Raw genomic sequence first — 23338 nt, 5'->3', positions numbered from 1 at the left:
ACTACTATCTTATAACAACTTTCTTTTAATCTACTTGGTGATCACATAAAATCCTTGACAACCCGCATCTTTTCCTAAGCAGCTCGAACAATATTCCTTTCGGCCTTTAACCACTCAGTTATTCTTGTTTATGATTGTGAAATGATTGCTCGTGAAACGCTATATTGCCAATAAAAAGAGATGGATTTCTAATATGCTGCAAGTATCTGAATTTTGAGGTGGAAACAGGGAGAAAGAGGTAGATTTACTTTTACTGAAAGATGATGGGGATATGCATGTAAATGTCTTCTCTATGAAGTTTCTTAGTGCCATGATTTAATAAAAAGTACCTTGGATTTCTTTTGTCATACATGAATAGTCAAGCTATAACATTCTTGATGTGTGCCTGCGAAAAGATATACATATATAAAAGCATATCTTGAACAGAATAACATAGACACTCAGTCTTATAAAAAAATTTCACGCAAGTGACGAATCTTGTGCTTGAATGTTCTCTTCAATTCATGTACGTCGAGTAATTTAGAAATCACTTTGATGTTAGAAGGTTTTGTCGAACGACGTTTAGAATCTAGTGTATTGTTTTCCATATTCTGTGTGATGATCCTCGTGCTTACGTTTCCTGAGACCATGGAGCTTTATTTTCTTTCATGTGCAGGCTAAAGCTAGACATGGGACGGAAGTCTGGAGGCTTGTACATAAATCCGAAGAAGTTTGGAACTGCCGGGAAGCCTTGCATGAAGGAGATGCTATCATTCCTTGGCTGCTTGTCTCTGAACAAAAACAACGATGATAAATGTGTACGACAGAAGGATATGTTGCTTACTTGTGTGGACGCTCAGGTGTGCAGTCGAGTTTGTCACAGCAATTTTACAATTCTATAAATGCCATAGATGGACTAATTCTGCACTCCTTTTTACTTTTTAGATATAGTTGAACAAACCAATATCTGCATGTTCTTTTTTTTTCCTTTTTCTGATGATTTGATCCTTCTGCAGAAAAAGAAACCCAAAAATGCCACGAGCACTATTAATTATCATCTGCAGCGCCTTAGCAGAGAAAAGTTTGGGTAATTAGCAAGTTGTAAGGTAGCCAGATCATCGGTGTTTATGTAGTTTTCTGGAACCATTATGGAACCAAAAGTCAAGTAAATGCCTGTTTTGGATGGACTCATGCATCGAAGATTGCTTCTTTAGATACCATTGACAATTGCCTTCTGATGGTCTCGGAAGAAAACTTGCTTCTCTTAATAATTGCAGGATTCGTTCTATGTTGTAATTCTAGGTAGTTGTTCATTGGAATTACAAACCTCACACAGACTCAGAACATGATTAGTAATGCTACCGATGTAGTACCTTATTTCTAATGACAAGCTGCTGAGACATTTCTCAGATCGGAGTGCTGAAAATATGGTGGCTTTTATTTTTTGTGATCATATTACTTAATATCTATCTGTATGTGTTTTATATTATCTGTTGTCAGTGATATCGTATGATACAAGTTGGTATCATGTCACAGATATTGAAAACTTATTAATTCAACAGTACATCAAAATTGATATTGGATTGAGATTCTAAATCTCAGTTTGAATACCAAATATCACAAAACTTGAACTGATATGAATTTTAATAAACCTTTTATGCGGAGAAAAACCTCTAATCTTGCTCATTTGTGTCAGGTGCAAGGGTCGTTTTGATCCTGGTATGATGCAAACAATAAAAGAGAAAGGTTGATTTCTTCAAAGTGAATTCAGTATTTTTCATGCTAAGATTGAATTCAGTATCTTATAAACAGGTATACAAGCAACTAATTTGAATCCTGATTGGATCACACAAAGTGGCTCTTAATCTCACTTCAAATGGGTTCAAAAATTTTAGTCGATTTATTCTTCTAGTGTTTTGAGGTTAAAAGTTCATTTAAGTTTATTAGATTATTTAATGTAATAAATTTTTTTAAAATTTTTTTAATAAAAAAAATAGGGTTGACAGTATCAGATCAAATTCGCTATCAGAGAGAGCGAGAGCGCTCAGTTGCGCTCATCGGCGAGGTTAACTCGACCGACTTGATGGCAATATAAACCCTTCTACCTCCTTTCGGTGCCCTTCACGCGTTGGCTCTTTTGATTCCGTGGCGTCGCCGCCTCCAATCTTTTGTTCTTTCGTTTCGTCTTGAGCCCTAAAGAAAGAAAAGGAGATCATGGCGAAGAGTCCCATGCGGCCGCTGCTTTGGGCGATGGCCGCGGCCCGGCGGAGGCTCTTTACCGCGTCCGCAGCGTCATCGCCGTCGCCATCGCCATCGCCATCGTCTTCTTCGGCGGAAGCGAGAGCTTCTGAAGTAGGAGAGAGGAAGGAGTCGAAGCCCCTCTACCGCAGGTTGTCGGCGCTGGGGAGAGCACCGGCGGGTAGCGTGACGAAGACGCTCAACAAGTGGCTGAGGGAGGGGAGAACGGTAACGGCCACGCAGCTCATGAAGTATGTTAAGGAACTCCGCAAGTACAACCGCTACAGTCACGCTCTTGAGGTGATAAAAGTTCCTTCATTAACTCTGTTCCTTTTGTCCTTATGAATGCAACTATCCACTTCGTTAGAGTATCAAATTTTGGTCTTTGTTCACATCATTGCATGTCCAGGTTATCTACACTATCAAGCATCGGTAAAAAAGTTGGTCCTTCGGTGAATGTTGCATTGTTGGTTATTGTCGTTGTTCATTTTTGGGTCATGCCTTCTGCTTTGTATCCTTTTCTTTGGGCGTTTTTGTTCATTGTCTGGTGTTATACCAGATTTCACTGCGTTCTTGTTTCTAATAATTGCAATATGTGCAATAACTGGTATGGTTATACCAGGCTAAGAGTACCTTAAAATGCAACCTCAGATAAAAAAAAACTCCCACTTTTGGAACTAACGGTTGTTTGAAGGTTTTCATGTCAACTTATGTTCTTCTTTAAAAGTGTGATTTGTTTTTATTATAGTTCAAGACCTGAAGAGACATATATTCATGTGCAATGCATGTATTTTATTTATTGTCAACTGTTTGTTAATGCCGAAATTGTTTTTATTATAAAAAACTGTGTTAAAAATTACACATGCCTTGTCAACAAAGGAGAGCTAAGCACATATAACTTATCTTGTGGATGGAAATGCTGTATTGGATGTGTGACAAGGCAGTATGGAGGTCATTTTCAATGAGTTGTGACAAAAATTCTATTGATCAGGATTCGAGAATAAAATGATGAGTAAATGCAACTAAGAGAACCCGGTCCGCAATAGCAGGAAAAGTCAAAATTCTGTGCATAAGAAAAAACTTCTTCTCTTTGTAAAGTACAAGAATTATTTGATGGTTCATGTTATAGGGCACATCAAAATTTAGTTGCAAAGCTGGTAGAGGATGCAGCCTTTGATCAATACCAAAGCATTTCAAAGCTAGAACCGATTGTTAGAAAGAAGGCGAAAAAGGTCATAAAAATAAAAAGTGACCAAACAATTCCAGTTTGCATTAAAAAGTATATATTTAGTATGAGTGTTTCCCCTTGTGCTCTGTGGTCACTTCTGTATCTGGCAATTAATTTCTTCAAGATAAATTTTGTGTGAAACTACCATCTGATCAATGACCAAAAAAACTCATGCTCTAACTAAGCTGAGGGATCAAATTCATATCTTTTTATGAATTTTACTCCATCTTCTGTTTCTGAGCTCTGGATTTCCTTATCATGCTGTACATGACATGTCTCCTTCCTAAGGTTTTCTTCACTACTGCACATTCTTGGAATAATATATACCAAAATATATGATCACCAAAATGGGCTCTTGAGCTGGTCTTAGTGATTAGTGAAGGTGATGTTAAGCCAAGTCATTCGCAAGGCATGACATGGTATTGCATTTTATCACTTGTATGCCTAAATCGTCTGTAGTTCCTAGTAGAAGCAGCTTCTGATGTTCTACTGTGAAGTAGGCAGCGATCATCATTCATAATTTATATACATCATCTCAAACTCTTCTGCATGGATGTACAATATCACAAATCTTTTGATTTCTTAACAGCTGATGGAGTGGATGTCCGGTACAAGGGGCATGAATATATCTTACACCAATCATGCAATACGCCTAGATCTCATATCAAAAGTCAAGGGTATTGAATCTGCAGAGGAGTACTTTTCTCAATTGCCAGAACCTGCCAAAAATGAGCGAACATATGGATCCCTTTTGAATTGTTATTGCTCAGGGAAAAATGCAGATAAAGCAATCTCTCTTTACAATCAGATGAAGGACCGCAACATAGCATCGAGTACTCTGGTCCACAATAATCTAATGTCCCTTTACATGAAGTTAGGTCAGCCTGAGAACGCCATTACCCAGTTCCAAGAGATGAAGTCAAAGAACATTGTCCCAGATAATCTAACGTGCTGCATCCTGATGAACTGCTATGCTTCACTAAATGACATTGTATCAGTAGAAAGCGTTATAAAAGAAATGGAAGAGGGAGGTGAAGTTACTCTACAGTGGTCCGCATATAGTACCCTGGCTGCCATTTATAGTTCAGCTGGTATGGCCACGAAAGCTGAGTCAGCTCTCAAGCAGCTCGAAGGACTTGTAGATAAACGTGACTGGATGCCTTTTCACTTTTTAATCAGTTTATATGCAGGTATTGGCAAGTTAGGAGAGGTAAAAAGGATATGGATGTCTCTTAAGGAAGTGTACTCAAACCCTATCAACATGAGCTATCTCAAAATGCTTCAGGCTCTTAGTAAGCTTGATGATATTCATGGTCTAAAGCTTTTGTATGAAGAATGGGAGTCTGGTTACACAGCGTATGATCTGAGATTGACAAACCTGATGATAGGAACTTACCTAAAGAAAGATATGATTCGAGAAGCTGAGTCTATTTGGCAGAAGGCTTCAGAAAGGGGTGCAGTTCCTGATTTCTGGACTTGTGATCGGTTCTTAGATTACAGTTTGAAGAACAAGGACACAGGTTTGGCTCTCAGGTGGTTGGAGACGGCGACATCAATGGTGAAACAGGACGAGTGGAAGTTAAATGAAGATAAGGTGGACGCGTTTCTGAAAGCTTTTGAGGAAGCAAAGGATGTTGAGGGGCTAGAGGAGTTCTGCAAAAGTTTGCGGAGGCTCAAATGTCTTGACTTAAATGCATATGAAGCGCTCCTGCGAACTTATCTGGCAGCCGGTAAGAAGAACCCTGGTCTTCATCGGCGAATAAAGGATGATAAGATCAAAATTAGCTCGGAAACTAAGAAGTTGCTTCAATGGGTCTGTGCCACTAATTAGTATTTTTCGATTTGAGCAGTTATGGCATAATTATATGGAGGAACATTTGAGCGAAATGTTAGACATACTTGTTTCAGGGCACCGACTGAAATATCATGGTCACTTAGTGCTGACTTTGACACATGGTTTCTCATCAATTCTACTGGAAAATTGGGAATTCTCCATATGTTGCAATAGTTTTAGAAAGACAAGAATGCATGAATAGATTATGGTTTCTTGTCCGATGGATCACTCTGTTGCGTTCTATTTCCCAACATGAAGATCAAGACCATTTGACAATTTTGATGCTGCCTCATCAGATACTTTATTGGATCAGCGTGAATTCTCGATCAAAACATAAAGATGGGAGACTTTGTTGAGGTATGGATGTCATGACCCGAGCAGAGCAGCTAATTGATCTATCAATTTCATCATTGATCAAAATATTTAACTTGAAGTTGATATTGATATACTCATTAGATTTTTATAAATTTTAGTCTTGTTTATTTTTGATGAGAGATTAATCTAGATGTTAATGGATCGGGTTTTTTTTATATAGTTGTCGTACTGCCTACGTCATGGTCGCGTGCAGACTTCTATTCCATGAACCAATACAAATTAGCCTTTGGTCTTAGTAGTTTAATATTGGCGAGTTCCTACGTTTTGAGAAGCTCTCGCAGTGGATTGTAACCTCAGAGTGGCTCGAAGGGATCGATCTTTATAACGTGTTAATTACTTTGAGCTTGTGGTAGGGGTAGGGATTATTTCGAAGACGGTATCAAACCCAAGAAATAGATGCTACAGAGAGAGGATATATACCTCGGTTCTTACTCCCGGAGACCATGGTAGTAAATAGTAATAAAGATCGATGAAATTATAAATAGTAATTAAGACTAATTATAAAGTCTTTACATTTTGTAATGATACATATATGATAGATATTTATATTTTTTGTGAAATTGAAACGAACTAATATTAATTATATAATTGATTATGATAAACCTGAATGAAGGTTGATGAAAGGAATATATTTTGATGTTATACTATATCAACATTTGCGAGGGTAAATAATCTATTTTGGAACTGTGAAAAAAATTGGATATATAAAGAATAAATGCAGTATAAAGTGTGATGGTATATTAAACGCAATCATTAAAATGATAGTAAAGATTTTAACTTATTCTTTGTAAATAAAAAGTGTTACAATATAGACTTTGAAAAACACAGTCAAATTGTTCTGATTGATTTTTCCATTGAAAACAACACTTTAAGCACACAAGATCCAAATTATCTACAAGAAAGCTGAAATCTTGAAGGATTCCCCTACGTAATCTTAAACGTGAGATGGACAAACACTTACCCAGCAGAAGAAGAAGAAGAAGAGATCCACCCTCGGAGCTCCAAATCAAAAGCATTTGCTGTGATCGCGACTGCAAATGTATTGCGGATGATTACTTACTTGTCAATGGTAAAGCTCAATGCTGAACCAGAACAATTTTCCGTTCCCAGATCCCTACTCGTCGTCGACGAGACTTTGTTCTCTTATGCTCAAAAGCTTCCATCAGAGCGTCCAAGTCGGATACATCAAGGGACAGTTTTTCTCCAACAAAACCATCCAAGTCAAAATCACTGTCATGAGAACCTATGTACTCCGCGACTTCCATCTCACGGTTATCAGGATTGCTTGAAGCTTCACTGGAGCTGCAATTTGCTTCTTCCAAGCTTCTCAGGATTTCCTGCCCTTTCAGATCAGAACTCTGATCCAAATTTAGCAGTCGCTTTACGCTATCAAGAGCAGGGTCGATGATATCAACGAAGCCCATTATCCACGAAGCGTCATCCACAACTTCTGTGCGCTGGTGAGACAACAAGCAAGTTAATCTAACATTATACATATTTCGATGAATTCAATGTGCGATCACTGAATTGTACAACAAAAGCAAGGGAACTTAGCCAAGAAACCCATCAGCTGGCAATAGGACTCTCCAAAAAAAACCTAACAAAACATGTTGCATTCTTCAAGAGAATAGTCAAAAAGTCTTTTCAACATAAAGCATGTCGATTATGATTAATACGATGCACTGTATTCTGTAAATAAAACAACTGACTGCCTGCCTTACACGCACAGTGAAGGTGGCTACTTGATACAATAAAATTAGAGATTGTATTTTGATAACCAGATAGAAAACTGCGATACGAGTACATCACCCAACTTGAAAGAAAGGATGCATGAACTGCTTGGATGTGTCATGGACTAATAGTCAAATTATGCATGTGAGAGAGTTGAGCAATTGGAGTGTGTTGTCCAAAATTTGTGAAACTTGTAGAACAATGTGGCTGACGGCTCGCATACACGAAGGCTAATGCTGTAGGGGACTGGGAAAGAAATCAAGTCTAACAGGACTGATGGAGAACATGTACTGATGGAGTTGCAAAATGTTTCTTTTAACAAGTTAATGATGTGGGATTAGCTTACAGCATAACCAGCAATCCTTAACGATCCAATTATATACCTATGGAAGTTATAAGCTCCTAAAGATGATGCGGACAAAAGCACGATAACATGACCTGCCCTCATAACACTCTGCTCAGATTCTGTTTCCAAGTCTTTGGGCCCGGATTTTCTGACGATTGTGGATCATGAACCAAATCCCATCCCCCAAGTAGCAAGTTCAAAGCATCATGAGATTTTAAACATAGGCCTAATTACAGATCTAATGATGGAGACACAATTAAAAATTTTAATAAAGATTTAATCTAGGTGCAAACATGGCAACTAGGGAATAAGTGTTTTCATTTATGTATAGTCTCAGAAGTGTGTTTGACTTGTTGGAATAATGGGATGAGTTATTATCTCCGAATTTGGTTTGACTTATTGGAACTGTAGGTAGGGTAATTTTCTTGGAAATTATTTATGACTTGTTGGAAATGTGACTTGAGTTGATATAGTTGTTGGAAGTTGGGACTCATGATAACTTGAATCCTACAAATAAAACAATTCTAATGTATTCAGCAGAGAATGATTATTGAAATGAAAATCATCATGTGTTAATCCTCTTAGATCTCTCTACCTTCCTTATCTTCTCTTCTCTCCTCTTCTGTCCTCTTTTTACTCTCTTCCCTTCTCCCAACTAGTACGACATCACATCTGTGCATAGGGCTCTCAAGCTTCATTTTGGCTTGAGCCAGTCTTCATCAAAGCTAACAATGTCTACCGTATACAAACCTGGCTGGTATATACTGAATCAGCAGTTATAGATCGACTAAAGTGACAAATTAACAAATTTTACCCCTGTTTTTTTTGGGGTGAACTATCTATATAAATATATTCTGCCCAGAAGATCCATTACCAGTGACATCAACCCCAAATCCAAAAATGGGAGCTGCATGAAGAAAGTAAAAAAGGCTCTCTAGGCACTTAGTTGATAACCTTAACATGAGAGATGCTTCCTCTGAACATGCAAAGGTGAATTTAAAGCTAAGGCCCAAAATATGGTGCAAATTTCATCTAGTCGAGGAACACTAATCCAAGATTTTTAGACAAAGGAAAAGTTATAGGTGAGGCGGGAGGATAATAATATTCATGATTGGTGATAATCTAGGAAGCATATCAAAGTTAATATGAAACAAAATGCACATGATTTATATATAATATCAAGAAAAATGTGGTTTCAGCTCACTAGATACTGAAAAAAAATCCATTTCCATCTATTTATCTCTCTAAGCTCAATATATCAAGTATATTTGTATTGATTATTGAAACAATCCTTATGATTTTGAGAAGCAAATAAACCAAAGAGAACAGACATGATCTTCAAGATAATATAACATTACAAACTTTCAGTTATGAATACAATATAAAGGTAAAGTAGGATAACTTGAAGTCACTCACCTGCTGGTAATAAAGGTTACGAATTTCTTCAGCTCGTACAGGATTACCTTGCTGCTCCTCCAATGATGCCCATGTCATCCATGTTATGTAACTTTGAGAATTTATGTTTAGTGAAGATCTAAACAATCTTCTAGCAACTGTTAGGTTGCCATTTCTTTGCTCTAAGACACCCCATGCCTGCAATGTTACATCAATCATATTCCACATGAACAGGAGAAGTTGCTTTCCTATGACAAGGTTAAGTGATAAGAAGTTACATAATCATAGAAAAGGTCACTAGTAATTACCTTACAGTCCTGAACTAAATGGCAGTATTGGTAGGCTTTTGTTGTATCTTGAAATAAAAAAATTATTGTCCAACATATGCATTGTTTCCGAAATCACTAATCACGGGCACGATTAATAAATGTCTTCGATATGAAAATAACGCATCAAATCTCAGCCTAGTATATTTTCTTACAAGATCTTATGGAACGTAAAATCTATTTTCCTTAGCTGACATGCCAAAATTTGAGAAAGATTTGGTTTTGCTAATAATAAGCATTTAGTGCAACAAACAAACTTGTACAAAGTTCTAGTAAATCCTTCATTACAAATTTCTCTTATGAATAGATAGCATCATTGTTGCAATCCTATTTGGATGTTGCTTATGGCCAAAGCTCTAGCACAAACGACCAAAGTTTCAGTTTTGCAGAATATCCTTTGTTGCCAATGTGCCTACCAACATGTCTTATGCCAGGCCACTTTTTTCTGTACAAATTAATCTATTTACACTAATCAGGTTATCTTAAAATCAGGTTATCTTTGGTTTGCATAAGAATATACTGTTGGCTAAATAAATGAAAGCTATTATGGATAACTATATTTGATATCAATTTCATATGTCAATAGTAATTTTTCAGGAAATTTCATATGTGAAAACTTTATATATTACTGAAAAAAGCAAGTACATGCGGAGAGGAATCAGAGCATGGTTATACAGAAAAATACATAGGGAAGAAAACTGCAATCATTGAGAACAAAGCACAGGTAATCCAATTTAGAAATTGATACATAATAATATTGGAATTTCAAACCATATAATGAGACTATTTCTACCTGAAGGCAACGAGCAGCACTCTCAGTAGTTGAATCAATTGATAAAGCCCTTCGGTAAAGTTCCCTTGCTGTGTTAATGTTTCCTTCTTTCCACTCCATCCATCCCCAAGCCTAGAATATAAATAATTAATTACTTAAATAACTTACAATTTTAAAATTAGTGATAAAATCTGAAAGAACATCACTGATGCTGACTGGAAGTTCCTAAATGCTAAGACCACTTGAACCCAAAATGTAATCAGCTTCTAGGTAACATAATCCACATCAAATACATCTACACCACATCCGGACCCCTAGTGCCAGATAGTGACTACAATGCACATGCATCACTTACTCTTCCTCCTGTTTCTACCATTTGCTGATTCATTATTGTGACTCTTGCTCATTCCACATATATTTACTTTATTTTCCTATATTTCTCAATTAAAATATCTTCTGTAAGTAGTTTTCTCAAATTATAGTTTATATTTTTTCCTCAAACATTTTTTTCCTTTAAGATTTGGCTGCCAATTACACACCTAGTCAATGAGAGAAATAAAGAATCTACATAGACTGCCTAAGAAAGATATAGGCATCCCACTTTGTCGAGTCCTGCTCCCCTATGATTCCCTTAATCCCAAACAGTATAATGAATTGTACTTGCGGTTGGGAGAATCAAGGATTGCCTTTGGGCTCATGCAGCAACACAAATTTCAACATAAATGTAATAGAAAGTTCAAAATTTCTTAGCTTAGGTATATGATTTTCCCTGACCCAAAGATACAAAGTAACAAATATACAAACTCTCTTCATCGTTTTATAACACCCAAAAATATCAAGCTGGCTCATGTCTCTTTTGATGTTAATCATTACAGGCCTCTTAAATTGCTCTTCCATGTTTTTTTTTTTTTGTCTGATACATATTGGCACTTGTTTTTCTATTAATAGGAATTGCTTGTTGAGATCCTATGAGTCAATTGGCATTTAAATGTTGTGGTCCCTTTTTGGTGTGAAATGATTATGTGTGCTGGCTGACACGTGTCCCAGTATCTACAGCACGGATTGGCATGGCGTGTGTTGTTAATTTTCTGTGACATAATTTCTGGCACATTATGTTCGACCCATGTGGACATGTGGCAATCTGCACGGCAATCCATATAAAACATACAGTATCATGACAACACATAGATAATATATTAACTAAATCTTTAGAGAAAAGTACTGATGAGCTTTATTATCTCAGAGAAAGATGTCTACCACTCCTAACTTCTGGACGACAACAGGAACAAAATTATTATCATCAAGTTACTGTATGCAACCTCCATATAGTTATCAGACTACCAAATTGGTAAATATGAAGTGTAGAGAAAACTTCTTACAATCCAAACAGGTTGGTGCCTCGGGTCTAGTGCAGATGCCTTTCTGAACAGGACACGAGCAAGATTTGCAGATGAATGCCTATATTCCAGCAAGGCAAGAGACTGAAGTATGACAGGATCTCTAGGGTTTACTGCATGACCAATCTTCAAAAGTTTCCTTCCTTTGTCGATATCACCCTGATTTGCTTCGAACAATGCCCAAATATGCCATGCAAACCTGTTCTTTGGACTGGCCTGTACTGCTTTCTGTAAATAAAGTGCTATATAAAATTAAAGAAAGAAAGATATATCTCAGAAATGGCAATATGATGCAAGAATGCACAATGAAGAAATTCCAAACTACATAGGCAAGATGGATGCCTAAAGGACAACAACCTATAGTGCCTAAGTATTTCTAAGAAAGTGAAAATAATTAGCCTTTTAATGTTCTTGCCACTATCAGCTTCTCTAAATAGAAAAAATGATGCTAAGAACTACGCAAAGCTTTCCACCAAGATATGAGATGAACCAATATATTTGATATTTGAGTGTAAAAATTAAGAGACGCTATTGAAGATATTCGGAAGAAAATGAGTATGCATACTTATATTTGAGACAACAGTTGCTATATACCAGTTGAATGTTTGCAGCATGTAATGAGATGAACAAGGAAAACTGGGTGAAGTGACATGATAGAGAATGCAAAGTTCCCAAGTAATTAAATATTGCCTGTTTCCATATGGTACATTGGGAATTTACTGGTCCAACCGTCAACCTAGATGCATAACAGATAAAATCAGGTGGTTCAAGCCCGATACTGGGCTATCTCTCTCTCTCTCTCATATACTCCCTCATACTTTCTTCCTAAGCTATCCCAAAGGGCACCAGAATCTCTCCAAATCCCCTCCAAAACAATAGGGGAAGTTGATTTCTGCAAGAAGAGGATTCAATCTCCAGATTTAGTCCAAATTCTCTTTAAATCAAGGTACTTCTGAATCTCTAAATTTCATGTAAATAGGTCAGGACAAATGTTAATCTTGCATGATTAGGTTGGTTCTCTTACATGTAGACCTGATTGAGGGCTTAACTTACTAGACTTATCTATATATTTGACTGCTGATCTAAACTAGATCCATGATTATCAAGCCTTGATCCACATGGATCTAGCCTAGATTTTTGAATCTAGACCTAATGGTTTAGCTTTGATCTATCCTAATATAGTCGTGTCCATTCAGATCTATCTTAGATCTAGACGGATCTAAGCTTGATCTTTGTGGATCAAAGCTAGATAGCCTTGATCATCGACCATCCATCTCCATTTGGTCTAGATCTATTTAGATCTGGGCTAGATTTGGTCTAGATCCATTTGGATCTGGGCTAGATCTTCATGAATCTAAGCTAGATTTTCGTGGATTCAGTCTTAATTTTGATATGATTATGAATTTGTGGATCTGACATATGTTGACAACCTTTTTGTAGGAAAATGGTGCTAAGGCAGAAAAATTCTGATCCACATGGCAATATGACCGTCGCATGGAGGCACATCATCATTGGTCAAGTATCCATTACAATTACATTGGTGGCGTCAAAAAAATAACCTGTCTAAAGCAACATTTGGCCAAGGGATTTTCAAATGTTCAAATATGCAAAAAGGTATAAGAAGGGCCTTTTGAGCAGAACTCGATGCTTCAAAAGCACTGCAGCTATTGAAAAATACAAACCTGAAACAGTGGTGCCATATTCTTCGATAACAATGCAATATCAACCTATATATCAGGTGGATCCTAGCAGTAAAATTAACTCCTTTAGTTTAACTTATATAAATTCATTGACCGGTTTCTTTGTCTGACACCATATTTACCTCTTGGTGCAACTAAGGGATCATTATAATTTGGAGGAATGACACTGAAAATCAAATTTTGCAGTATGGATCTGTCACAAACCACAACATGAAACAGTTGCAAATGTAATTGGTCGAAATGTGCCTTGATTCACAAAAAAAGTTCACAATTGACTCTCATACAAATGATTGGAGAAATTAGTATATGTCCCTACAATGTGTTGTGCATGGATCTTGCCAACACATCATTGATATACAATTTCATCATATCGAAGACCTCGTTCCACCTTTCATTGACTCACATCATTCATTTTGGTGATAGGAGCACTGTTTCTAGATGCTACTTTCAATCTTTATTTGATATATGTTTCAATTTGGTGTTCTATTATTTGATAGTTTAAATTCACTTTATTGTTGTCTAATATGATTGCATATGTCAAGAAAAGGGAAGAAAGAATCCTATAGTATAGTTTTCTTTTATTTTTCAGTCTTTTCCTGAAGCTCAATAGTCAATATATACTGACACACAATATATTGTATGAGTCCGGTATGTGAAATTAAATATAAATTGAAGTCTGGTGCGTGACACATTATAATTTTCACCATTTTGCAATATGTACTATGAAACTAGGTTGAATAATGGTCTTGTCTAGCTGAATTATAGCCTTGCAAAAGCATTAAATGCATATAAAGCCATGTCAGCATGTCTAGCTATGATTGCTAATTAACATGAACATTTGAATAACGACCTCATAATTATTACCTTTAACTGCTTTGAGCTTTGTGGTGCTCATTTTTTTTCTGCAATTCGAGTTAATAACATATATTTTACTATACTTCCAAGAGCACTATTCCCTTAGGATCATACCATGCACTGGAAATAGCCATCCGTGCTCTCTCTTGTTGAATGATCAAATAAATATTTTGAATTACTATTGTTGACAATATCATTCCTTTTTTGTCGTTTTATTTCTTGGTTTTCTTGTCTTTTTTTGGGGGGTATGGAGAAGGATAAATAGGTGAAATGTCAGTATCATACAAATGAAATCATACTACCGACACCAACATGTTCGGTGTCACATTTTACTTCTTGTGCTTATTGTGATGCTAAACAAAACCCTATCAGATTTTCTTTATGACCTATGGTGTCAACTGACACAAAATGGTGTCTCCTCATATGATCTTCAAGTTCCTCATATATGCAAGGCAGGGTGCACATTTTGTCAAAAAGAAGAGAAGTACTGATTAGGGTAAATTAAGTGACCAAGAATAACCTGGAGAAAAATTTGTCACCTCGAAGAGCTTTCGAGCAGTGTAATTGTTCTGTTGTTGCATTTCTACCTGAGCCCATGCCTGTTTCAAGAGATGCCCATGTGAATTAGTCAAACAAATTTTCATCCATAAATAAGTAGCAATTAAACAAGCCCAGTGTTAAAAGTCCAAAACACAACTTACTAGCCAACTGGCACAACTTTTGGGGTTGCATTTGGTAGCTTGCTGGAACAAATACCTCGCCCTCTTAAACCTCTTCCCTTTTGCTTCAAGTAATGCAAGAGTTTGGTATATGTACTCATTTCCACCACAGTATTTGAGTCCTTTGGTGAGAAGATTCCTTGCCTTCTTTATATTTCCTTGCTTTATTTCTAGAACTGCCCATCCATGCCAAGCTGCAATGTGTTTCTTGTCAGCTACAGTAGCAGCATCAAAGAGTTCTCTTGCTCTACGTATATTTCCAGCCTTATTTTCAAGGACAGCCCAACACTGTTCAAAGACAAAGTGCAAGATTTGAATAACTTAATATTCATCAAAAGGAATAGCACAGAATCAAATGCAGTTAGTTTAATTTCATGAAGAGCAATACAAAGTAAGGCATTAGCTGCTTACATGTTAGTATGACTTCTGAAAAAGATATAAAAAATAAAAAGATTTAATCAACTTAAAACATGGAGTGTGATATGACCTGTAAAAAACATTCACAAGAAACATCTTCAGTTGTCTCTCTCATAAATTAGCGGATCATCAAGTTTAGCAGCAATCTCCAGATAACCATGTATTGTTTCTGAACATAATTGGATCTTAAGAATTCAAACAAGATCAATAAGAAAAGGAATTCATATCCACAGATATCAAATTTAAATTTGAGGTAATATCCAGTTAATCTTATGTGTTGTTTTAACACAACTTACATTTAAAACATATGAATGAAGCAAACCAAGTCTTAAACATCTATTACTCGCTGTATATTTATCCATAACCAACATATTTGCTCTCGTTTACTAACTTCACACATGTAATAGGTATCTAAGAGATACAAGAGTAGTACAATAACGAATTCATGCAATACTAAAATAAAATGCTAAACAACCTGCCAAATATAGGAATTTTCTCCCTGTGTAGCTTGACAACCTCTTTCATAAACTGACCTAGCTTCTGCAAATTTTGACTGCTTGCATAAAAGCTTTCCCTGGGCCACGTAGGCTCGTCCATCTTCAGGCCAAAATGAGATGCACTGTGTTCAAACGAAACAGAGAATCAACAGAACTAATCTAGGCTTCAACAATACAAATGTGAGGATGCACTATGTTATAATTGCTTGGAAAACTCAATGAATAATCATATTAGAGTCATGTATCATCCAACCCCCACGAATTGTTGGTGTCTGGAATAAGAAATTTATATGACATTTCTTTATTCTGGCAAATAAATATACCATGAAATATATTAACAATAAATGTTTAATGTTTCAAATGATCAATTTGCGCAATGTCCAATAGCAATGCTAAAACGGAATTCTAAAGATTAATATATGCCCAAGGGAAGATTCGAATTTTCATGTGGTTTCCATGCTTTATATAGACACTTGTGCTCGATAAACAGGCATTTGAATTTGATGCACAAGTGCAGCTTGATATTCTTCCCATCAAAAAACCCATGTTACGTAAAGTTTAATTCTTCTAAGGACAGGACTCTGAAAGCATTAATTTGCATACCTTACCTATCTTGCATAGCCTTCTTCATATTTTATATGCCATCATTTTATATTTTTCATATATTTGATGCCATAACTCTTCACTTCAGATACATACTTAATTGTAGTCAACAATCAGGATTGACTGGTCAAGGGAAGAACACATATGAGTCTCGATCATCAGACGACTAGTAACCAATAAATAATTATAGAAAAATACAGAGGATTTTAGAAAGAAATATATTTTCTGGTCTATGCACTTGATACAACAGCAGCTTAAACCCTGCAACATTGCAGAATGTAGATCTCCAAAATATGGAAGGAGGGAACTTTAATATATTGTATAATTTAAACCTCTTAAGCGACCTCTACACTCAAACACTTTTTATGCTTATCTTTAGTTAAAAATTTCATAGTGTTTATCTTGCGGCACCCGCGATTTAGGTAAACGGAGAAAACTAAGTACACATCTATTTGCGTTGACAATCCAATAAACTGATGCCCATCTTAAAACCATTAGGACCCAATCTAAACTTATAATATAACGGACAACTGCTGCAGGTAAACATTATTGACTATGTAGACATCCATTTGCATCGAGAATCTAATAAACTGATGCCCATATTAAACCAATTAATTCCTATCTAAACTCGTCATTTAACGACAACTGCAGCAAACCAAACTATAAAAAGGAAAAAAGGGTACCTTAAGGAGAATTTCTTCAGCTTCTTTAAACTGGAAATTCCTAATGAGGACCTTGGCTCGATACAAAGCCAACTCCAAGTTAATCCCCAGCGGCCTCTCCTCGGCACCTACGACCCGCTCCGGTTCAAACATCGGCATCTTCTTCGCGAACTCCGACAGCCGCCTATCAATATTCGAAGAAGGCGTGGTTTTCTCCTCACCCCCGCTCGTCTTGTCGGATTCCACCAAAGAACTGACCGCCGCTTCTTCGAGACCCTCCTTCACCGGCCGACGGACAACGAGGAGTCCCTCTGGACCGCCCCCCTCATCTGGGTCCTCCAAGTCCTCTTCGATCTCGTCGTCGTCTGACACGGAGGAGAGGACCTGTTCTTGAAGGGGGGCAGGTGATGAGGTCTTGGAAGAGGAGGGAGGAGATCTGAGGAGGGGAAGAGAGGAGAAGGATCGGATCGGGAGGTGGGCGAAGGATCTGGGTATGAGATTCGGGTTAGGGTTAGGATTCGGGGAGGAAGGGGAAGGGAAGAGAGGGAATTGGGATTTGGGAGAGGAGAAGAGCTGCATTGCTCCCACCCCTGCTGTCTCTCTCTGCCTCCCTCCTCGGCCACTGGATAAAACGGCATGGGGAAGTGGCTAAAAGGCGCGCTTCTGGATCACACGAGTTTTACAGGTCTAATTACTTTTGTACCCTTAAAATTCGCACGTGCGATGGGTGGTGGCGGTTTCTGCCGCGGGTGTTGAAGCGATACGGGGGGTGTTTTGGTCACATGGAGATACTACGAGGATTTGTGGAGGTGGTGGAGAATTAGCCACGTCGGTGACCACGGCTCAGCTGCGGGCGCTTATCAACCGTTCACTGAGCTTTACGATTGAGAACTTGGTTGATTGAAATCTGACGTGATTGATATCAGAGACCCCAACTATGGATGGACACTGTGGAGATCATTTCCAAGCACGGAAATAGCATATTTATCCCTTCAAATACAGCATCTATATATGTCTTCAAATATTATGTGCATACCGTTCTGCTTTAAATAAAACATATTTTTTTGTTTCAAAAAAATGTCATAATAACATATGGAAGTATTCTTTTACAAGTGTGCACCTACACCACCACGTCTTGCATTAATAAATTTCATCGAGTATATATTAAATTTATATTATTGTAGTAAGTCATCATTTATCATCCGTATGAGCACGAGGAAGATATTGATATTTATAATGTCTTAATTCTCATACTCCTCGATCAATATAGAATAATATGATTATAAATATATGAAAAAAAATGCTATCGAAAATTTACCAATTAAATGAACATGACATGGATAAAATTTCAGTTCCTTACATAGTGAAGCAGTCGATATGACACCAGAAAGTTCTATTTCGAACCACGTATGAACATAGTGGCTCGGCTCGACATGGACCGAAATCGTCGGACGGTCCGGACCTTAACCGGTTCGCCCTCTCGCCAATTAGACCGACACATGATTATTAGCAGTCGGGCGCTCTCCTCGAAAGATCCGATCGAAGGTAAATGGGTTCGCCCCTTCGATGATCAAACCGGTCACATCGTCAACTCACACCATATAAGCCATCAGACGCACTCCTCTCATTCGCCAGGTCCGGTCGAAGGCTTAGGGTTTTGGATCGAACTCAACGAAGCCTGTCGAGAGAGGAGGAAAGCTCCATCGATCGGAGTTCTCGTTCTCGATCCCTTTGTTCCCATCCTCGATCTCATGCGGATCTGACCTCCAATATCCAGATCGAGAGCGATGGCGATCGGTGGTCTCGTTCTCGGCTTTCTTTTCGCTCTCTTTGCCTCACCAGCTGCCGCGGATGCGATCCATGGCTGTGGTGGATTCATCGAGGTTAGGATCCCGGATCCAATCCACGTTCGAGAGTTCCTCGTTCTTTTGATCGTGTTAACCTGGCCAATTTGCTTTCTCGCTTGCTTTATTGACGAATTAGTGGTGGTTCTCGCAGGCGAGCTCGCCATTGGTTAAATCAAGAAAATCTTCGGATGCAAAGTTGGATTATTCACACATAAGGGTACGTTCTTAAGAGTTTAATGTTCTGCTTTGTTGTGTTTCTTTGAATTGTTAGTTCATTGTGTGTCCGTGGTGAGTAAATTACTATAAGCCTTGCTGAGTTTTAGATATTACTGTGCATGCTGTGTTTGTATAATTGAACCACGGATTATACTACTAGGCTCACTTCTCGATTTGAATCTACTTATATTATTCGAATTTCTGGCAGTTACTTGCTTATTTATTTCGTATTTCTTGTATATATATAAAATATAAAATTTTCATTTTATTTAATATTTTGTAGTGTGTTTTTCTTTCTGGTAGATGTATTGGGACTTGTTTGTATATTGTGTATTTCCTGTCTGGACTGTGGATTATCTAACATCACAATTTGATTTAGGTTGAACTGTGCACGGTTGATGGGTTGGTCAAGGAGCGGACACAATGTGCTCCCAATGGTTATTATTTTATCCCAGTTTATGACAAGGTGTGATATTTTGTAGTTATTAGTGTTTGTTCCGTTTATTATACATATGCTGAATAAGCCACACCTGATAGACTATGATGCAGCACTGATACTTATATAAACGTAAACATGACGAATGACAAGTTGCTTATCCTTCTTTATTCTTAAGAGTCAACTGAGTTGCATGCCATTATTGTAATTTTATAAAGCATGGGATATCCCTTGTGTGTTTGGATACTCTTGTGTTCAGCACCATTACCTGGAATAGGAAGACTCAGGTATCTGACTGCACTTTATTATCTAATGTATTGGGGAGACCTATACAAGTTATCTTTTCCACCTTTTACGGGTGTTGTGATGGCTGTAATTTTTCTTTGTTTTGTTGGTTTCATATATTATCAAACATAACCTGCTCTAGTGCTTGTCATTTTAAATCATTATCAACAATTTTTGTGCTGGTCATCCAAATTCTTGATGATCATAACTGTGGTGCTCAGACATTTAAATTTATTTTAAAGTTAAAAGCCATCTTTGAAGCAAGATGTTATTGTGTTTTTTCTATTTTTACAATGAATTGGTTGATAGTTGGAAAAGGCAGTAGCTCTTGTTTAAACTTGAAAATCACATGAAATAGTTCTATTCATGGACTCCCGTATTGACCTTTATTTGTTGGTCCATTTGTTCTGGCATGCCACATACAGATACCTCTTCATTATCATGTTGGCATGGACTTGTAAGGCAGAGAACCCTTTTTATTTCTCATGTTTCTTGTTCTTTGAATCTGAATCAAACATGTGATTCACCAGCTCAAGTAAAATTGTCAATTTACTGATTTCTGTGCCTTTTTTTTCTTCATTTTTTTGGTAAGTCTATTCCACTAGCATGTCTGTGTTGGTGTCACATCAATGAGGCTCATGCCGATGGCCCATAGCGCACCAGTCTTGTACTGGCATGAGGGAGCACCATCCTTGATTTGAAGTTTTGAACTGCTCTTTTTTGTCATTCACTTTTATGGAATGTGGTGACGTTTCATACAGCCACTTTCAGCCTAAAAGGCTGAGTAGCCTTTGATTCCATTCCAAATGTTTCTGTTATCAAGCCTGTGGATACCGAAGTAATCCATCCTTCTAAGAAAGTACTACTCATGATCTCTTAACCAACAATATTTGCTATGATACAAAGATGGACAAAAAAAGAAAGAAACAATTTTGTAGGCATCTAATTCAGTCTGGATTTCTGTTTTGTTGTCTATATCAAAGTATCAAACATACATTTGCTTTTTATGGTCTTGAAGTTTTGCTCATTTGTTGGGTATGTTTCTGTCTTAACCTATAAGCTGGATTGAAGTTTGAAGTCTGAACCTGCCTCCTGTCGATAGCCAAGAATTGGAGCCTCCGTATCATTGTCTTTGTTTGTTGGGAATGTTTTGGTTGCTGTGGAAGTTTAATTTTACATCATAAATATTTGTTTTCTTTTCAGCATCAGCTATTTAATGCCTCAGTGTATCACTTCTTCATGCTACAAGCGCTTGCAAAGGAACTGTGTTCAGACTCTAGATCTACCTCATAATTTTGTTTCATAGGTTTCAACCATCTTTCTTTGTAGCATTGCTGGAGGTAGTATGAACAAATGAATAAGTCTCTGTCTCTGTGATTGTGCTAAGCAACATTCTGGGATCACCCTACTGAATTGTCAAGATACTCTGTCATTTGGAGCCTTCATTATTTCTTCTTTGACACCGCAAAATTAAACCATTGAATTTGATGCATTGTCATTATGTTTACACATTCATTACCTTTTTTTAACTTCTCAAACCTAACACGAAGAGTCACTGATGGTTCCTTATTTTATTAAACCACAAAGAAATTTTCCAACTACCTTTTATTACAGAATAAAGACATTTTCTTAAAAAATACATTAATTTTATGAGTATATTGCCAGAAGTTCTATGGAAGACACTTTAACATTACAACAGTAGATTACTGGTTGACTGAGTCATGTGATCTGATTGGCATACCCTGGCACGAAAATAGCTTGGCCATAGTAGATAATTGCTAATACCAGAACTGATGTAGTATTAAACTCGCTTGCTAGTCAAAACTACAATTCTTGGTTTGAAGTATGTTGTCTTGCATATTTTGTTACTTCTATATGATGTTTGATTGCTACTACCTCATTTAACAGGGTTCATTTGTTCTCCGAGTAAAGGGGCCTGATGGATGGTCATGGAAACCTGATAATGTGAGTCAATGGGCAAACAAGTTAACTCAGTCTTCTAGTGTTGATTATATGAACCTCGTATCTGCTGTGCAGGATGTATTTTTTTCAGTTGTCAAACTATGCTCTTTATGTAATGTTACTGGTCATAAAACTCTGCAGGTCAATGTTATTGTTGACCAAGATGGCTGTAATGCAAATGCAGATATCAATTTCCTTCTCACAGGGTATGGGCCATGCAGACAAATTTCCCAATTCCTTTATTTTAATTGTCAAAAGAAAGCATCTTGGTTGTTTTTGTCCATAAAGCCTGATAATGCTTCTTATTTTTTTCTTTCTACTTCTGTAGGTTCACGCTATCAGGAAGGCTCATTGGTGCTGTTGGTGGTGAAAGCTGTCCCATAAAAGATGGAGGACCTTCTGGTGTAAAAGTTGAGCTATTGTCAATATCGGATGACCTTATTGCATCTTCTTTGACATCGGCAATAGGAGGTTATTCATTCACAAACATCATTCCAGGTTTGACAAGTTTACTTTTCTTATGTCTTTTTACCTTAACTTCAGAGTAGATAAATTTGTCAAACAAGCTAATTAAGCTTCTGTTTTACATTCAATTACATTGACTTTTATATTATGTCACTTTATGTTTTTTTTTCTGTACTCATTGGAGAACTAAAGCCGTATTTGGGCTTGGGAAATTCCCACTAGCTATTCCCTTGCAGAAATTTACATATTTTAGAATTTAAATTTAGCAGACTATTGCAACTTGTCCAAGTTGTAGGAGCTGCATAAGATACATACAAATTGCAGGCAAGTACAAAAAGTAAGAGATAGGAAATAAATGTCTTCTGTTCATCCAGTCATGAGTGGAGAATATGAGTGGTGGCAATTAGTTTTAGCTATGATACAGGATACAGATGATGCCATACCAGCTCTCGAATTATATATAAAGATATGTATTTGGACACATATATTGCAAAAGGACCAAATAGGGGAAGGGTGTCATTCACATAGTAAAGATGATTAAGTATGAGAGTCATTTCTAGCTTGATGAGTGTCTTGAATTAGAAACTAAGATTCTTGGTGTTATGGTAAGTATAAGATTAAGACTTGTGTACTTTGACCTCAGGTTTTTAATTTCGAATAATATCGCCCGGTACGTACTGGTCTGCCAATTGATCGGTACACGGACCGCTCGCTACCGGGTAGTGCCGATTGGGGTTGTTTCCGCCCTGTTATTGTCTTAAATTGGGCGGTGACCAAGGGAGAAGAAAGAAGGGGAAGAAAGAAAAGGGAGAAGAAGAGGAGAACCTGGAGATCGGCGTCGCTCTCTCGGCGTCGTGGGTAGAAGAGAGGCGATGTTGCCTCGACAAAAAACGGTTATATATATATATAGCTGATGTCGCCTTGCGCGGGGAGAAGAGAGGCGACGTGGATTTTTTTACTATATATATATATATAAAGGCGACGTAGCCTCGTTTTTTTACGGCATCGCCAAGCATGGGGAGAAGAGGCGATGTCGCCTCGTTTTTTGTATGA

At 37.3% G+C, this 23338-nt stretch overlaps 3 protein-coding genes across 6 annotated transcripts in view; 2 read left to right on the top strand and 1 right to left on the bottom strand.

Moving 5' to 3' along the window:
• Positions 1 to 1065: 1065 nt before the first annotated feature.
• On the top strand, positions 1066 to 5773 carry LOC135581846 (pentatricopeptide repeat-containing protein At4g01990, mitochondrial-like). The gene is made up of 2 exons (XM_065134074.1): positions 1066 to 2517; positions 4035 to 5773. The coding sequence occupies exons 1-2, from the start codon at positions 2194 to 2196 to the stop codon at positions 5274 to 5276; spliced, it is 1566 nt and encodes a 521-aa protein (XP_064990146.1). The 5' UTR covers positions 1066 to 2193; the 3' UTR covers positions 5277 to 5773.
• A 640-nt stretch (positions 5774 to 6413) lies between these two features.
• On the bottom strand, positions 6414 to 17694 carry LOC103970436 (protein high chlorophyll fluorescent 107). Of its 2 annotated transcripts, none has more exons than XM_065134071.1 (8): positions 17096 to 17694; positions 15788 to 15931; positions 14878 to 15183; positions 14697 to 14775; positions 11604 to 11863; positions 10246 to 10356; positions 9148 to 9324; positions 6414 to 7111 (listed from the first exon to the last, which is right to left on the bottom strand). In XM_065134071.1, exons 1-8 carry the CDS (start codon positions 17651 to 17653, stop codon positions 6731 to 6733), a joined length of 2016 nt encoding a protein of 671 aa, XP_064990143.1. In that variant the 5' UTR covers positions 17654 to 17694; the 3' UTR covers positions 6414 to 6730. The 2 variants fall into 2 exon arrangements, with proteins under 2 accessions (XP_064990143.1, XP_009382488.2); XM_009384213.3 differs by having other exon boundaries at positions 11604 to 11849; positions 14716 to 14775.
• A 1003-nt stretch (positions 17695 to 18697) lies between these two features.
• Positions 18698 to 23338, top strand: part of LOC103970435 (uncharacterized) — a 31483-nt gene continuing 26842 nt past the window's right edge. For all 3 annotated transcript variants that reach the window (XR_010492696.1, XR_010492695.1, XM_065134070.1), the window contains exons 1-6: positions 18698 to 18957; positions 19073 to 19138; positions 19517 to 19603; positions 21767 to 21823; positions 21962 to 22026; positions 22149 to 22318. Coding sequence is in view for 1 of the 3 variants with exons in the window: in XM_065134070.1 (XP_064990142.1) it covers positions 18862 to 18957; positions 19073 to 19138; positions 19517 to 19603; positions 21767 to 21823; positions 21962 to 22026; positions 22149 to 22318 (541 nt within the window). In the remaining 2 variants the exon portion in view is untranslated. The remainder of the gene's footprint in view (positions 18958 to 19072; positions 19139 to 19516; positions 19604 to 21766; positions 21824 to 21961; positions 22027 to 22148; positions 22319 to 23338) is intronic.

The sequence above is a fragment of the Musa acuminata genome, chromosome BXJ2-11 (assembly GCF_036884655.1).
Source record: "Musa acuminata AAA Group cultivar baxijiao chromosome BXJ2-11, Cavendish_Baxijiao_AAA, whole genome shotgun sequence".
In the NCBI taxonomy this organism is placed as follows: domain Eukaryota; kingdom Viridiplantae; phylum Streptophyta; class Magnoliopsida; order Zingiberales; family Musaceae; genus Musa; species Musa acuminata.
This window is presented reverse-complemented; position numbering and strand designations above follow the sequence as displayed.